The sequence below is a fragment of the Drosophila elegans genome, unplaced genomic scaffold (genome assembly GCF_018152505.1).
Source record: "Drosophila elegans isolate 14027-0461.03 unplaced genomic scaffold, ASM1815250v1 contig_149, whole genome shotgun sequence".
Taxonomy (NCBI): Eukaryota; Metazoa; Arthropoda; class Insecta; order Diptera; family Drosophilidae; genus Drosophila; species Drosophila elegans.
Genome location: NW_024545513.1, coordinates 239063 through 257235, shown reverse-complemented (window position 1 = coordinate 257235; position 18173 = coordinate 239063). Strand labels below are relative to the sequence as shown.

The following is an 18173-nucleotide window of genomic DNA, read 5'->3' as shown; positions in this document are numbered from 1 at the left end:
GTGCATGTTTCTGAATAACCTATTGTACAGACTTGCAATTGTGTGTTTATTATGTCTGATTTGTCAGAGCTAATTAGTTGTTCGATTATTTTTGCCAGTTCGTTTGGGTGATTGTTTCGTGGGCCAGGCTTACCAACTCTTTTACAATGGGCTACTGATTACCGGAACCCTTAAGTGCTACTATTTTCATTTCGACATTTCTTTGGCTAAGAATAACATTGTTGACTTTGCCGCCTCAAAAACATATTTTTAAAACATTTTCTTGTAAATTAAAATTAATACAATTATACACAACCTTCGCACAAATTTTTCATCATGCTAAAAAATCTTGCCGATCACTCGCCCATATCTTATAAGTGCGATAGGAACGATTGGGTGAGATTAGCTACGTTTTTTAAGAATTATGCGAATGTCTCGCTGTTTTTTGCCTTATATGGGAACCCATTTGGGATCCATTTCTTGAGTTGACTAAATCCTATTGCTGCCATATATCTATACGTACAGTTATAGGCAATACGTTTGCGCAGTGCACGCTGGCATTTATTTATAGCGTAACTGCAAGGGTAATTTAGTTTGATACTTTTATAGTTTGGTAACAGAACTATATTATTTGCTTCTAGATTTTTCTTTTTAGCAATTATTTTTTCTCTAGGGCACTCCGACTTTACACAGAATTGCCCTATCGGTTAATACTTCATGTTCACACCACTAACTCCCCTTTTAAAGATCAAGTGACACAGCACTGTTGTTTTTGCCCGGGCACTTGACTTCTGCCCTTGTTTTCATAAGTCCGCCTGGAATGCACTACCCAATGCACTACTCACCACCTACCCACCACCCACAAGGCGGCCCCGATCCGCGTGCCAAGGCGTAGGGGGGACTGGGACCCAGTGGCGTCAGATGGGGCTCAAATCCCGCTTCTTGCCGTCAGCCGGTTTCGCGCTCGCTCTCGCGCTCTCTTTTGGCACCTGTCGCTGCCACTCAGTCTTGGCCAACTTCTTCGGCTTACGACGGTTTCCTCGTGTGCTGCTGCTGCTGCTGTTTCTGCTGCTTTTGGCCAAGTCGCCGCTGCCGTGGGCACGTCTTGAGCGGCGAGCGTTCAATGCGCTGCCAGCCGTCGAAAAGAACGCACGCGAGTGACTTCCCACCGGCAGTAAAAGCCAAGAAACTAAGCAAAAGACTAAAGACTATAAAAGTCAAACTGATCAAAATCGAAAATTGGAAATACGCGTGCGCGTGTGTCTTTTAAGCGCAGTCAACGTCGTTCGGAACACCTATTTAAATACATTTTTTTTTGTATCAATTTTTTGTCGCATGTGAATTGGCAATGTGCAGTGCGTGATGTGTGGATTGTTTCTGCATCCAAATCTGCAGGAGAAAACACTTCCACAGTCGTAGTTCTCCATTTCGGATTCTAGTGCTGAAAAGCTGCCTCACAAGCAGTGCGTCACAATGTCTGCCAAGAACCAAATGAGCGTTCTAATGGAGAAGATCAACACGGTGAGTTTCAAGGGACTGTCTAGGCTGTGGGTTTCTGTGGGCTTACATATGTGGGTTTATGTGTGTCTCTGGGTCGTGATCCACTGGAGTTTGGTAAGTTTGCGAAAACAAAATGAAATTTTTGCTTTTGTAAAGAAATAGATTTAAACTTATATCCGAAATTGGTTCTTTGCATAATTATTAAAATGGTTTAGCTGAAAATTTTAAGTTAAAAATTCGACGCATTTTTTATTACCTTGTATACTTTGCTGAAGTTTATGCAGAGCAACTGTATTTCAAACTATCTCCATAGCTAATTGTGTATCATGTTTTAATGAAATGTTATTTTGGTTGTTACTTTTTTTTATTGTATTATTTATCCTCTTCAAGTAAACAAGACTTACGTTATGCACTTTTGTTTTCATACTAAATAGCGAATAATCTCTTAATTGGTGGAAACTTAAATAAAACCATATTTATTTTTAAAATAGTGCAATCAATATAAGCCAAGTTAAAGACTTCATTTTTGTAACACCTTTTCTTTTAAGGGACATTCCCTCGAACCTTTTTCTTTCCCTACTTTCCTAATTCTTCACCCATCTCTGCACTCCTGTTGTTTTCCATTTGTGAAACATAGAGAGGGGTATTAGAAAGGGGTCAGGCGAAAAGAGACAGCGAGAGTCATCTCTCACCTGACCAACAATATAGCGTCATTTGCATTCAAAAGTGTCGCCTGACCGCTTATAAATAAAATGAAATTGAAATTTTTGCGCCTCAGTTTTCCCAGTTGTTCCATCCATTCGCCGATACTCGGATGCCCGGGTACGGGGACGGGAACGGGTACGGGTACGAGTACGAGTACTCGACGCATTTTGATTGTGGAGAAATGAAAGTGAAATGCGCCCCAGCGAAATTAAGTGCCCATTGGCCGCCATACCGCCGCCCTGCTTACTTCGCCCCCTGATCGAGTGCGCCTCACTGAGCTTCAATGGAACGAGCTGACGAAATGCTGCACACCGCATAACAAACAAAAAGCAGAAATCAAACGAAAATCAAACAAGTGACCGACGTTCGGTGCAGCAAATTATTGAAAGTGCGATGCAGCACAGCGTCGGGCATTTGTGCAACAATAATTAATTTCTAATAATTTTTGGTTGCCTTTTTGTGCGATTATAGTAATGCTGATGAGGCAGGCGTCCGCCATTTGGCGGTAAAAGCGCGGGGTGAGAGTTGAGCAATCTGCCGTGACTCTCCGTCTCAAAACTCACAACTTAAAACCCCCTCCTCTTCCCACACGCCACTATAACCATTTTAGTGGTTTTGTTAACTAGCTTCGATTGCGGTAAATGCAGCTCCTGGTTTGGATTCGACTGCTTGTTTAGGTGCAATTCGAGGCAAGTGTTTTCTAAGTAAAACGATTATTCGATAACATCTCGATTAACAGGCTCTGAAACTAGCGCACTTAGTTATTTTGACCTAGTTCTTCCTACTAAACCCATTAATTAGTGTTCGGATGGCCTGTGATGCAGAAAACTTAGCCCTTGTTTTATACATATTTTTTGTAATTTGAATCAGACTACTTTATTATATTGTTGATCAGCATTACCAGACAATTTGATCTTGCCATGTCAGTATCGTATCTCTGTTTTTAAGCTGTCTGTTAGAAACTCTTCTAAAAGTCGTATTTCTATTAAAGGTAGATGACTATAAATGACTATGATTATCTCCCATAAAAACAACAGAAAAATAATTTTAAAAAAAATCGACGTAACTTCATTGTTCCATAGATAAAGGAAAAAGAGACCGAATATATAATTTATATAACATTATTATATTCCTTACATTTATGGAATAATATTATTACTAGAACAAATACTGAACAAGTAATGCTGAATATCAATGGCATGTATCGCATATTTTACACCAACTCAAATGACACAACACCTTTTGGCTTAATGGGAAATGTCATAATGTTACCTGTCATACGCTCTATTTCTGCTAGTCCCCTTCTACGTCGCAGTTTCTCAAAGATGTTGAGCTCCATTATTGCCAGCAGTTTTTATTCCCTGACAACTTTCGCTCACTTGACATTCTGCGGGCTTGGCCTACGGCATTCTGGGCCCTCGGGAGGAGATTCGGGAAATCGGAGGGGGACAATAGCCTGTAACACATGAAACATGAAATGGCAGGCAACTCCACCTTCATAATTTGCCATCGGAGGGGAATATCACAGCTGACTGGCCAAAATTAACGGCAAGTTCCGTTGTGACGTGAACTACCGCAATCTGCGCTAGAATTCGGCTGAGCAGGTTGCATAATCTGCATCTGCTTCTGACTGTAAGTACCACCAAACTCGATCTCGAACTGGTTCGTCCATTTTCATCTGGCCGGTGGTGGATTTATTTATGACGTAAGGCGCTGGCGGATTCTAGGCCTGCCAGACTGGCATTGGCCCAGCCCACGGAGTGTTATGAGGTCTTGCGGGGCGTTACGGGGAGTAGTCAGCCAGGAGGGATTCCAGCAGACGAACTTGATTCTCACGACCATTGGAGTGCTAGTGCTTGGCCCACATTGCCAAGTGGACGGATAAGTAAATTATATCAAGCGATGGCTTCATACCTGCTCACCTCCAATTAGCTTCTATTAATATGATATACTTTCAATTTGTAGCTACATGGTTTAACAGTGACTCACTGACTAAAAGTATATTTTTACACTCGCAGATGATATTATTAATTCAGTCAAAAGTATAAAATATTTGTTTTCTATCTAGAAGTCTCTGGGACTTGAAATTTTGCTTTGGCAAAAGTTGGAATTATAGAAGTTGGACTGCACATATGTACTTACATATATTCAAGCTACAAATATGTAACACATATACCTATTAAAATATATTAGGTACACCAAATTTACCTACACGTGGTGAAAATTAGAAAAAATTAAAAAAAAAAAAAAACCATTATAGAGTTATTCGGTGACTTAACCTAAATTTATGGAGGTATTCGACGATTAAGGCACAGATTAAAGATATATATTATTGATTTTTTGGTATTATCTGTATTTGGAAATATTGTTTTGTTGTTTGTTTGCTTTGTTTTTCCGATGCCACAATAGAATATATCGTAGACGCCGTAATCCATACTATAGAAAATCCTAGACAGACCGCCAAGGTCATGACGTCTCTCGTTCGTGGTGACCACATCAAAGAAAGCTGATTCTCGATAACGGATTCACATCGCTCCGCAGTTACGGGAAGCTCTGACCCATATAACTAAACCAGCATAGGCCTCGCGCATACTATATGGATTTTCGGAATCCAAATACGGAAGCCTTATAATGCTAATGAATCGCTGCGTAAGCAAACGAAACCAGGCACCAGCACATGACCAAAACTAGACTGGAAAAAGTCTGTTCAAGAGGCGGGGGCACTGTAATAACTTCCTGTCTCTGCCTGATTTCCATGCGAAGACCCCACTCCAGCACGGTCCAATCCACTCGGACTTCGACTCAAAGACCACTCTACTTCAGCTGGCCGTCTTGTTTGACTTACTTAATCAAACCTAATGCCAAAAGATACAAAAGTGTCTGCATGTAATGCGATCCATTTGCGGGCCACCTACGCGCCGAAACTTTCCAGAGTCGGTCTGAGATTGAAATTGAAATTTATGCGGACATGAACTAGCCGTGGCTGACCCGGCTAATCAACTGGAAATACATTATATGTTTGTTTGCGTCTTTTGGCAAGTGAAAGTGGCCATCTAGAAGACCAGCTGATAGCTGATAACGCGTATGTCGAACAATTAAAAGAAGCCCCGGACAACAATAAGCAAAGATAGAGCGCCAATCAGTCTAGGAATTGGAGTGGGAGTATAAAAATATAAAAGAGAATTACAAATAAAACGAAAGAAATCATCAAGGTCGTTGTTTTCAATCAAATAGCTTTTCATAGATTTAATATTTAAAAAAAAACTAAACAACAAGGAATATAATTGCTAAAAAATTAAATATGCTATAACCTTGATGGCGAATTTTTATTTTAAATCAAAATCAACTTTCACCTGTAAATTTACAGCTTAGAAATTTGCACCGAATAAGAGCAAAATTCGGATTTTTTTCTTAACCAATTTGAATCTTTGTATTTGCCCATCTACTGTGATAAGGTTTCCCGCCGCCGTTACTTCTATGAATCTTTCTCCGACTATCTATTTATCTGTTTTGTTTTTATATCACATTGTCAGTCTAAAAATGAGGAGTGTAAACAGGCAAAGCAAGGCAAATAAAAGTGTGTTTTGGCAGAAGTCGGATAAGATAAGTGTCTTAACCTAAGATTTGTTCCAGTTGAGACCCGAGTTCTGGGATGGAAAGATCGAAATGGCAGTAGAAGTGGACGTGCAAGTGTATGTAAAAAACAAGGTGAGCAAGGATTCTGGGAGAGATCGGCGTGGACAATGGTCTTAGGGCAAACTCGATTTCCCTCGCTCGATGCACCACTCGTGAGGAGGGGGAATCCGCACACTTACACTCACGGTTGGTCAGGAGTCTCTTTGTCAGGCAAATTTCACCGTTAAACAAAAAATGAAATTGCCAACTTAATTTACGGCGTTAAACGGACGGGAAAAGCGGCACGGGGTGCTAGGAAATGCGGGACGGGGACATCACGATCTATGCGATCTTCTGCTTTGTTTTCCCCTCTTTTCGATAAACACTTTTACTTTCCTTTTCAATTTGTGTGTTTTGGGGGTTTCGCTTGGTCTCGAACCAAAGAGTTTCCCCCTCAATCGCCAGCCTATAATCACAATAATCATGGTAAGCGGGCAGTCAGTCAGGCCAAAACAGGTTGCCGGCGGATGCCCAGACTGCAGACTCGGAGTTTTCGGATGCCGAAAGAAAGTGAAAACATTCGCCAAGAAGCCAAGAGGAGTTGGTCACCGCGTTCGAAATAAAAATTGAATTTAAATACATTTCGTATGTTAATTGCAGCGCTCAGATTGGTATTCCCATCCCCAAACTGAAAAATCCCAGCTGAAACTGAAATAAAAACTGAAACTGTATATTTCAAGTTTTCCTTGTGATATTCATTTTTTTATTTTATTTTAGTTTTTTTTTTTTTTTTTTTTTTTTTGCGAATGCTTTGGCGGCTTACTTGAGTTAATGAGGGTCAAGATACTTGGTCTTTGGTTTTGAGCTTTGGTTAACACAAACTTTTGCTTTCTACAGATCTCGGAGAAATGGGAGATCAGTGATCAGCAATCGGCGATCGGATCGCAGTGATCGGAGGCACGTGTCAAACAAGTGAAATTAATGAAACGCATTCGTCGGTCAGTGCTGACTGATGGATTTCCACTTACTGGGAGAATTTATGAAGTTTGGGATCTCTCGGGTTACCGGAGGAAATGTGAAAGGGCATAAATTGTTCGATGGAATTTTTGTTGGAAAATTGTATTTGCTTGGAAGGTTAAACTATTTTATTGGTCTCTCAATTCAAAAAATTGCTCAAAATGATCTTAAGATGGAACATTACAATTAAACAAAGGTTGTCCAAAAAGCTAGAGTTTGTAGCAGCATTGCAATGAAAAGCCACAAATCAAACTCCATTTAACTCCATTTTCTGGCTTGTTTTATAAAACAACAATGGGTGTCAATGTATGTCTGATCATATTTTATTAAAGCGAAAAATGAACTGCATTGGATTATGTATTTAAAATACGAATATTTACTTGCAGCTTCTTGACAGGAGTCAATTTAACCGTCTAGTTAGAAAGAAAACAAAAAGATTATGCCGGACTTAACATCTTCGATTAAAATCAATTACCAACACCCAGCCGGAGTGACCTGATCTGTGGCTTATTTCCGTGGTATTGATAAGGTGCAGGCATCAATTATTTTGGCATTTACCCCCAATACCGCCCCCTGCTCGTTTAGGCAAATTAAATGGCCAACGCAAAGGTGAATGAGAGAAAAAGAAACTTGTTTGTGGCCGCTGTGCATGAGATTTTTCTTCTTTTTGTGGCTTGTGGGTTTTCTTAAAAATTTCTTTCTGTTGCCGGCTTTACTTTTTTCGGCTTCGTTTTCGTTTTCGTTTGGCTTTTGCTTTTGCGTTTTGGGTCTTTGGCTTTGCATTGTTTTGAATTAATAATTTATACCGATTTTTTATAATCGCCTGCGGCACACATCAATTGATTTACCGGATTAGCATACCCAACATACCTCGCCATCTATATGTGAATCGAACTTCCAATCGAACACACTCTTAAGCAATATTTTTGTAAGTGCCTGATCCGCCTGAATATCTCTTTTGCGTTTTTCGATTATTCTCTTTTTATTTTTTTGTACCTGGTTGATTTTGGTTGAAAAATTATTTGCAATTTATGAAACGCGTTCGAGGAGCACAACAACAACAAAACGATCAGCAGTAGCAGCACCGACGACGAAAGTAAAAGTTCAATTAAATAAAGATAAATTGCACAACAATTGTTGTCGTTGTAGTGGTGTTGTTTGCTGGTTAGCTTTTAAGGCCTGCAAAAGACTTTTCGATGTCTTGCTTTACGTAAGCCACCGAAATAAACATTTTCAAAATCCAGCGACACTTTTCGGACAAGTGCCAAGTGCCGCCTCCACTTTCCCGCGCCCTAATAACAAATTACCGGGCTGTAAAGTGGCAATTTTTCAAGTTGCCAAGCTAAGAAAAAGAAAATTATTGCGGAAAATGACAAACCCAAAATAAATGCAAAATTATGGTGAAACTATTAATAGTAAGTGATAGTTATTATTGCCGTTTTCATTTCTGTAAGTTTTTAATAACAAATAATCTACAAAACCAAATTAATTAATTAAATGTATTTTTAATGCTTACCAACGTTTAGATAGCCAATTTCGAAAAAAACGCGTTTAAATATACATTAAAATATTTGCCTTATTATTATTAAAATTTTGAAAAAATATTTCAATTTCCTAAAAAACACTTTGTAGTGCAAGCCAAATTCCAAATTCCAAGTTCCAAATTCCTATAGGACTTTAGCTCTAGCTTGAGGCTTTTGGTAGCTGGTTTCGCAAACTCCACTCAGAAAAGAATTTTGCACGATTTCGGCCGAACCTGTTGCAGCTTCAACTATGTTAGTTACAGCGCTGACACCAAGCCTAAATCAAATTGCAAGAATGCGGAATAAATGTCACGAAGAAAAAAAAGGCACAAAGCACTAGAAACACAGAGGGAGTATAGAAAAACCCAGGCCAAAAGAATTAAGCGGCGGGCATGTATCTTATAGATACCGCCGACAGACTCATTTAGATCTTGCTGGATTTGTATTCGCAAACTGGTTTCCTTGTCTCCGTTCCGCAAAGTGGATCACTTGGGGGTGTACTGCATGACTTCAGCTGCCTGCCTGCCTATAAGTAAGTGCTTCCCCGATGTGAACATACATATAGAACTCAACTCCTAATCCCGATCGCCAAGCGCATTTTGTAGCTAGCTTGAAGTCGGCGGCATTACGGAAAAATGTGTTAATTTATTGCTGCACTTTGAGTCGACTTCCCCTTGCCCTCCTCGGACTTGGCTTTAGTAAAAGTCTCGAAGCCTTCAAAGCGGCTTTAGGTTCTTCCGTCTTCTGCCGGAGTCTGAAGGCCGCTGCGAGTCCATCTGCTAATAGTCAATCTGAACCACTTCCCCCTTGCCAGTGACTCGTAGAGCAATGTTTCGGTATCCCCAGTTGGCCAATTAGGCCCATTATTGGTCTATAATTACCCGCCAGTACCAATATCTGCCGATGGGACACCCCGGGGCGAAGGCCCCTCCCCGAGCACATTTTCAGCGCACATTTCGTGGCCTCTTAAACTTTAAATGTCAGTCGTATTGCCAGTCCCAGATTAAGTTTCGGTTTCGCTCAAAGCTTCATTCAGCGTCGGGCCCAGGTAAATGTTTCCTTGAAGTGCTGAAGGTGACTCAAAATAATGTTAATACAACTTGGGCTTAAGGGGAAATAATTTGAGCGAGAAGTCGCCTTCCTGCAGGACTATTACTAGTGCTTTCACGACTGGCCGTCCACGTGGTAACGTGTGTGAAGGCGACTACTACATATACACTCAATAATAAAATTCTGCTCTATGGTCCGATCGAAAGGAGGAGTGTACCGATCGGAGCGTTCGGCTGAGATCAGAGGTCAGTCATACATTCCCTAATTCAACCCATTCCTCCATCCCTCTCCACCAACGATAATTTTATAAATATTTCTTGATTTATGGCCGATCTGAGGTCGAGTTTGACTTCCAATAATCGCAACTTCCTGTTCCGTCTGCATTTTCGATTAAATCTGCACATTCTTAGCTGGCAATTGCACTTGACTTTCCATTTTGGCAGTCATCCTCCATCAACCTCGACGACACTCATCATTTTACTTTTTTTTTATTTTTGTTTGGGTTTGGTTTCGATGGCGCGATCGTTGTTATCACAATTAAAAAGCACTTTGCCAATTCGTTAACAACTTGTTCGCCGAGATGTTGATTGGGCTCTCTGTTTTTCTGTTTTTCGTAGCTGTTTCGCCGATGATTGTCAGCCAAAAGCAAAAACCAAAAAAGCAAAACAAAGCCGACCAACGATGAGCGCTGACCGTTGACATGGTGTCATGGGCGGGAGACAACGGGTTGGACAGGGACAATAGGCAGGGCAATCGATCCTCTGTTGTTGCTGACCCGCAACGACCACAATCCAAAGCAACAACGCCTCGTACAACGGCGACAACTTCATCGGTTTGCTTAGTGAAAGTTTATGCCCGCAGCAGGAGATGATAGCCGATCGTTGTTTTAGACCGGCGTTAAAACACTTCCACTTTTTGCATACGTTTTTTTTGTACATTTTTCATTAGCCCCACTACTGGCATTTAGCGGGTTTTTAGAGATTTACCTTTACTCATTTAAGTGGAAACTGCTGCACCCACCTCGGCATAGGCAACCAAACTTTTTGCCATAAATTCTCAGGCTGACCAAGTTGCCAGGCCGAGGGGTCGCCTATTCGGATAGAAATATCGAACGTTAGATAAACCGAATACCAACCAGCAGCGCAGTTGGCCGAAATGTAAAAGAGTCTTAGATTGCAGACTCTTGTTGGTTGTTAGAGGGGAAGGAGGCAGTTTGTTAGCTGAATTGGTAGGCTACATTTCTTGAGATTAAAGAACGCAGCTAGAGGCAAGGCCCAACAAGCCAGACAAGAACAAGTAGCCTGCGAGCTGGATAACGTATCTCAAATTCGTTTGTCAGATTCAACAAAGCTTTATGGCCACAAATGCATGTGGAACAAGTCAAAATTGTCACCGATAGGAGATATTAAATACCCCCTAAACTAACTGTTCCGTTTTTTTTCGGCTATTTCTTGACCAATGTTTTCCCGTGACAGTTCCATAGCCTAAAATGTAAAATGTGCTCGACATGTCTCGATTTCCACACTTTTCTCTTGAGCAATTAACATTCAATGAAACGCAGATTTTTTAGTTTAAAAGAAAAAAACAGAGTGGTTTAGCGAAGATCAGCTTCTAAATCTCTTTTTCTTGCAAAGTCTGTTCTTTTAAGTGTGATCAAAAAACAGCTCTAGCTTTTGTCGCATAATAGGCATTGTGAAAAACCACCCCCATGTTGCGGATCCCTGTTTTCCAGCCCACTGTTCGGTTTCCATCTTCCTCGGAGCAACATGCAAATGCGGTGGCTCATAAGGGGGCCAATTGGGTGAAGAGGTTGGACTTGTGTAATATAATGTTAGCACCTGCATGCCCGATTACTCGATTACATTTATTTCTCTTCGTGTTGCTTAACTCAATTTCAGAGCTTTGCTGCCCTGGAATACCTTTTACCTTGCCTAGGTATTTATTTTCGCAAATATCGTGTACATAACCTGTGTAAAAAATGCTAGTACCTATCCCAACACTGCATGTAAACAACACCTTACAACACCTTCACCACGGTCCAGCGCCAGCGTTGTCTATTGTTGCTGTTTTTGTTTTCGTTGTGTTGCTACTGGCACCAATCGGCCACAAAAAAATATAAAATAATCGCATACACTTAATGAGTAATAGCACCAACAAATTTATTGTCTAACCGTCTCGCTGCAGCGCTCCAAAAGTATCTGTATCTGCGGCTGCTCACCCATGTATCCCATGGATCGCCTCCGCCGTGTGGGCTGAAGCCCAAAGGCCTTTTGTGGGGAGCGAGTTCCGCATTTTCAGCTCTGGGAGTTGGGGATCGTTCACTACACATTTTTTGGTTACACTTTATAGCTGTGTATATATATAGCCAAATATTCAAACCTTGAATAATTTATATTATTACGTACTCCAAATTCTTTTACAAAAATGTTTACAGAACAAAAAAACATTTTTAACATTGGATTTAACGCTGCGCTCTAAATTTTCTTTTGAAACAAAAAAAAAAAATATGAAAATTAAAATGTTCAAAAAACACTTAATGTCACATTAAACACAATTATTTTTTTTTTTTAATGAGCTATGGAAAAGCATGAATATGTTTAATACAGCGTTCTCAATGAACACAAAACACAGTGAACACAAAATCAAAAAACGGAGTTTCAAGAAAAACGCGTTTAAAGTTTTAGATACATAAAAATTGTATATAAATATAACTTACGACTTTTTCTAAAAGTGGTAGAAATAAACAAAAATAAAGATATCGTCTTTAATAATAAAAGGTATATTCTTGAATAGCTGTAAAATCAATTAAAATTATTTTCAAAAAATCGATTTTTCCACCCGATATATAAGGTTTCCCCTTAAATCTTGTTGCCTATTAATAGCACGATCTTGTCATTTAACCTTTTCTATCTAGAAACTCTAGTTAGGCGCACCGGAATCTTCCACTACGCTTTATCTTAGATAACTAATATACAATATTATAATATAACACAACCGTCGCTGTATAAGCTTTGATTACCGCTGCGAAGATAGAACATAGAGCAGCTCTCCCCCTAACACAAAACGAGAAAATGGCATTTGGCAATATTTATTCCGCACTGACAAAAGCGCTAAAAATGCTGGCAATTAAATGACAACTGCAAATCAAATGTCACAATATCTTACTCCAGGGGCCCTATTTCACAGTGAATCCCTGACCGCTTTCGCTAGTTGGTTATTATGAGTATTTGTGTACTGTGCGACAAAGCCGAAATTGCAGTTGCAAGTGCTTGGCTGTTGCCGGCGGGGAAAGCGGGCAACGCTACGTATGATTGATGTCTGCACAACTACTCCACCTCCTGCCCGTGGAACGCATCGATAATTAACCAAGCGTCCACCCCACAAAGTGCCTGAAAAGTAGGTAAAGATGAGCTTATGTTGATGCTGAGGCTGCGTTGTGCCAAAAAGGAAAAGTTTCTAGCTGCCAGGTGTGTGTGTGTGTGCGTTTTTTGCATTTTTTTTCCGGGCATGCGGAAAAACTTGTTTTTTATTTTCGTTTTTGTTTTTAATGCAGCTTGCGCGCCGTTTGATAGATTTTCGTTCGGTCGTTCAAGCAAAGGGCAACACAGCTGTTGGATGAACATGAACTGGCGAGTCGGCGAGATCCCCGCCGGTCCCACCAAATTAATTCCATGATCGCTAACACTTCCTGGCCCCGATGCCAGTCGTCGTCGTCGTCGTCCATTTGCCACACTTCCATTTCTGTTTCAGCCTTATGAAGTTATTACGAGACTCCGTTCACCTGGTGTGTTAGTGGGTGTATTCGGAAGTGCATTTGCCCCAACTGCATGGGCGTGGCTGCGGCAGGTGGGAAAAATTCGCGAGTGCCTGAGTCATCAAGTCTGGCTAAACCAGAGCGGAATGCAAGAGAAAGGAGGGCCACCCTGGAAATATTTCAAAATTAATAAAGTTTCAAAATCAATAGAAAAATATAATATAATATATAAAAAGTAATCTATCGAGCTTTTGTTATAATTAAGTACAACAACTTAATCTCCATGCTTTGGGGAAAGTTGTTTAGTATTTGTATTGGCTTAAATACGATATTCACTTTAAGAGTATAATTTCTAAAAATTTAATCAATGATGCTCTTTTGATTTTTTATACTTAGGTCAAATGACACTTTTATTGAAATTGTAATAAATGTTAACTATAACTGTGAGCTGCATCCGAAATCGAGTCAGCAAAGCGCGAAATTAATTATGGGAGCAGGCCCACACAGCCGATTGGTGGCTGCGACCCAGTCTGAGATCAGAGAACCAGATGCATGTAGAGATAGAGGCTGGGACGGAGCGGAGTCTATTTGCAGTGACACGAACTGAGAAGCTAAGACTGAAGCAAAAGCATTGGCCTGATTTGAGACGCCGACGACAGCAGCGGAGACAAGACAACAGACAGACGACAGACGAGCGAAACAGCCAAGACAGAGGCTGTCAAAGCAGCTGGCTTCAGGCCCCAATTGGCAACTGGAACTACTGCATCCGAAATGATCCACAGGAGGGGCTGCGTGAGCCCGACTAGAGTAGAGCAAGCCAAGCAAACATTGTGACCCCAAGTGGAGAATGTGGAGCACACTCATTTTCTGAATAAATATTAAAGTTAATACAAACCACATTCGAAAAGAGGAATTTAAGTTCAAGATCACATGCACGAATCTCAAAGTCTAAGAAGGCAGAACTCGGCTAAAGCGCATTATTCGTATTTTCTGGATATAACCTTAACCCTGAAGTAACTTTTATAGTTATTCGGATTGGCAAACAAAATTGAAGTTCATTTAAACCAATTCGGAGACTGTTTTTAGACGCTCAGTATTAATGGTAATCCTTTGGTGTCGGAGATTGGAGTTAGAATGCCGTCCCACCAAACCTGTTCGCTGATTGATTGATGGCTGTTGATTATGCACTACTCGCTTTGACAAATCAAAAAATCAGCAGCGCCAGCTACAGATTACCCAAGCCATGGAGCAAGTCGGACGAGCCAGGCGCGCGCATTTTCCGAGATTCAAATTCCAATTCGAATACCAATACCAATTCCAGCTCTGACTCCAAATCGGATTCCACTCACTCGGAACGGGTAAGGGGCGTAATGAAGGCAAATGAAAATCATCGGCATAATGTGGTTGGTACTGGTGCCCCTGTACGCTCCTCGATTACGTCTTAAGTGGGCCCCATGAAAACGCCATTGAGTGCATGGACTGTGGAGTGCGGAGTATGCACTGCGATTACAATTCACTATTCACAATTTGCATAACAACAACATGGGAAGGGAAAGCTTGGCTCTGCTCTCAACATGAATTCAATTTCGGTTCTGCAGCAGTTGCAACACGGATCGTAGACAGACTTATGACAGATCCAACAATTTGACAACAGTTGTAATTTTGTTTGTTTCTCGGTTTATTTTTCGCCATAAGAGTACCCCACGCGCGTCCGCAAACAGAAACAACAAACCCACGAAAATCTGTAGTTGCCAGTGGAAATGGGGTAGAAATGCATGGTTCGAATTAAGTGCTGCAGAATATGACGATTTCTGCTCTGTATCTTGTGGGTACCAGACAAATTTGAAGTTGTCTCTGATAGAATTAAATAAGAAATAATATCAGGGACCAAAAATAATCGTAAGTATTTTTAATTTAGTGTTTTTATTGTCGAATTATGATTATTTTCTAAGGGAAATAAAGTAACTTGAAAGTTGTTGCTTATTATACCCTTGCAGAGGGTATTATAATTTCAGTCAGAAGTTTGCAACGCAGTGAAGGAGACATCTCCGACCCTATAAAGTATATATATTCTTGATCAGCATCACTAGGAGAGTCGATCTAGCCATGTCCGTCTGTCCGAGCCGAATCGGACGACTATAGCATATAGCTCCCTTAGGAACAATCGGAAAATTATAGCTTTGCTGTTTTTAAATTTTTCTTTTAGTTCTTCGAGATATAGTAATGGTTAAATATTTCAGAATTACGATTTGAATTTCATCAAAATCGAACGACTATAGCATATAGCTCCCATAGGAACAATCATAAAAATAAATAAAACAAATTGTAACTTTGATGTTTTTTAATTTTTTTGTTAGTTCCTCGAGATATATTAATAATAATTAGTAATTTAAATTTCATCAAAATCGGACGACTATAGCATATAGCTTTCATAGGAACAATCGTATAGCCGCCCTAGGAACTATCGAATAATTAAGCTGCAAATCATTATAGCTTCAATGTTTTTAAACATGCACGCAAGTAAATCATAATTTTAACGTTTTAAAGAGTATTTAGTTTTTGAAATAGCTGCAAGGGTATATGAACTTCGGCTTGCCGAAGTTTGCTTGCTTTCTTGTTTTTGAATAAAATGTATGTGATTGCTTATAAATATAAAATTTTTAGGACGTGGTTTTAGCATTTTCGAAAAAACTGTTTCTCGAAATTAAATTAGCCAGCCCATGAGTCGATGGCCACATTAGAAATTAGAGTGATTTGGTTGAGTTAAGACCATGGATGAAACAAATGTGCAACTGCGATTGCATTTGCGTTCTTGGCCCGTCGTTGGGCTGTTTGTCTGGTCTTGCCATGACTTGGTTTTGTTTTCTTGGCTCGGTTGGCTGGTTGGCTGGTTGGCTGCTTGTTGGGTTGTTGGGTTGTTGGGTGCTTTATGCTGTTGCTTTGGCATTAGGCGGCTGGCGTTGACGGACATTTGTCTGGCCCGACACCTCGGCCTGTCAGTTGGCATTAGCGGGCTGTCACAATGTTGTGGGTGGGACAATACTTGCGCAAAATTGCGACTAATCTTCTTTCTTCTCTTTCTGCTTGCAGACACTACAGGGGAGTTCCAGCGTGTGCATCAATGAGCAGGACACGCACAGTGCCAGCAGAAAGATACTGCAACCAAGTCCAGAGAGCACTCTAGAGAAGTCCACCGCATCTGTGACCGGTCTGAACAGCAACTGCATTGCCGTCAATGGCGGAGTGGGAGTAGGAGGAGGAGGAGCAGCAGCAACTGCAACCACAAGCAGTGCGGCTGGAGTGACCAAGATAACAATAACCAGTGACGCCGCCAAGACCAGCAGCACAGGCAACTCCAGCAGCTACAAGAACAGCAGCTTGGTGTCCATCACCAGCTTAAACAGCGGCAGTGACCTAAGCCAGGGCAGCACCGCCACCCTGCCCATCAGCAGCAGTGGCTGCAGCATCAGCAACGTCAGCGGACACCCCCTCAGCAGCAACAGCAGTAGCAACAACAATAGCAACAGCAACAACAACAGCGGCAGCGACACCTCGTCCAACAACTTCCAGGAGCGGTTCGACTTTGAGCACTGGAAGGGCCTACTCAGTGACTACAACTGCTTTCACGGGCTCTATCGCTATTGGAATCAGTACAGCGGACGCAGCGCCACTAGCCGCGACAGCGTCAACGGCACTCAACAACAGTCACAGTCACAGTCCGACCACGAGAATGGCCTGGGCGGTGAAGCCGGTTCCTTCTACACACACAACATACTAGGCTACACCTTCGGCTATCCGTTTGGCCTAAAGGAGGACCTTGACGGCCACAGCAACTGCAACAGCAACTGCAACGTCAGCGGCAACGGCAACGCCAATAGTCTTGGCCTCAGAAAGTGGCTTTCAGGCAGTGCCAGCAGCAACGAGACTCCGCTCCAGAAGCACTACAGACACCAGCAGAAGAAGAAGATGCCCGTGTTCAGGGGCAGGAGGGCGTGGTGCGGCTGCTTCAAGGTGGGTGGAATCCAAAGTTGTCACTGATAGTTTCAAAGACCCCTTTAGGGCAAGGCAGCTAGTTCAGAGAGTGCTGTGAGCCACGGTCAGCACTTGTTAGGTCCCTCATCGTGCATGTACAAATTAGGTAATAATATACTTCAAATTAGAATACTCTGCCAAAATATGGAAATTCAAGCACACCTGCAAAACATTAAGGCGAAGTCACGTGCGGAACTCAGACACCCGATTGGTAACCGAAACCGGAGCTGGCACTCGAGCACTGCCTCAACCTAAGCCCTCCTTTCAACCTCTCCCGCTTTCCCCGATTCTGTGTCAGCAAATTTTTAAAATTTCGCACGAAGTTGCTCAAGAGGACTGGAATCGATTCGAAAAGAAGTATAAATTTGGGAATTACATGTTGCTCCATGCCAGACTACAATAAATATCTTTGCCAACGGCATCCCAATTTTGAAGCGGCATAACTCTTCAAGTTTGTGGATAAATTCTCCAAGTATCGACATTTAACTTTTTTGCTTTATTTTTTAAGGTGATTCGATCTGCTTAGTGATATACTACCAAAATAGCCTAGTTAAATTTCCAATAAAGCTGTGTAAAAAAAAATTGCAAAGAGTACTATAATTTCAGTCAGAAGTGCAACGCAGTAAAGAAGACATTTCCGACATTATAAAAAATATATATTCTTACAAAGTCGATCTAACCATGCTCGTCTTTCCGCACGTCTGTCTGTTTCTACGCAAGCGAGTCTCTTAGTTTTAAAGCTATTTGAATGAAACTTCCAAAAGTCTTATTTCTATTGCAGGTACTATATATATCGTGATGGTTTAGTATTTCAGAGTCATGGTTTTAATTTTATTCAAATCGGACATCGACAAAGCTTTATTGTATTGTATTTAAACTTATACGCACACAAATCGAAATATAGTCGTTTTAATTTAATTTTTTTAATAACAGCAAGTGGTTTTATGGCTATTCCATGTTATTTTAGTTATTACTGTTCTTAACTACAGTAGTACTTA

The 18173-nt window shown here is 41.0% G+C and overlaps 2 protein-coding genes across 4 annotated transcripts in view; one reads left to right on the top strand and one right to left on the bottom strand.

Moving 5' to 3' along the window:
• The window catches only part of LOC108135920 (disheveled-associated activator of morphogenesis 1), a 30222-nt gene that overhangs the window by 7063 nt on the left and 4986 nt on the right, over window positions 1–18173 (top strand). The window contains exons 1-2 of one of the 3 annotated variants that reach the window (XM_017256862.2): window positions 1095–1500; window positions 16234–17154. In XM_017256862.2, the coding sequence (XP_017112351.1) occupies window positions 1453–1500; window positions 16234–17154 (969 nt within the window). In that variant the 5' untranslated portion in view covers window positions 1095–1452. Of the gene's footprint in view, window positions 1–1094; window positions 1501–5872; window positions 5893–16233; window positions 17155–18173 lie in introns of those variants that run through there. The other 2 variants (XM_017256863.2, XM_017256864.2) reach the window with 2 other exon arrangements.
• LOC108150391 (mucin-2) overlaps window positions 13259–18173 on the bottom strand; it is a 121330-nt gene continuing 116415 nt past the window's right edge. The window contains exon 5 of the mRNA XM_041710707.1: window positions 13259–13312. Within this exon, the coding sequence (XP_041566641.1) occupies window positions 13275–13312 (38 nt within the window). The 3' untranslated portion in view covers window positions 13259–13274. The remainder of the gene's footprint in view (window positions 13313–18173) is intronic.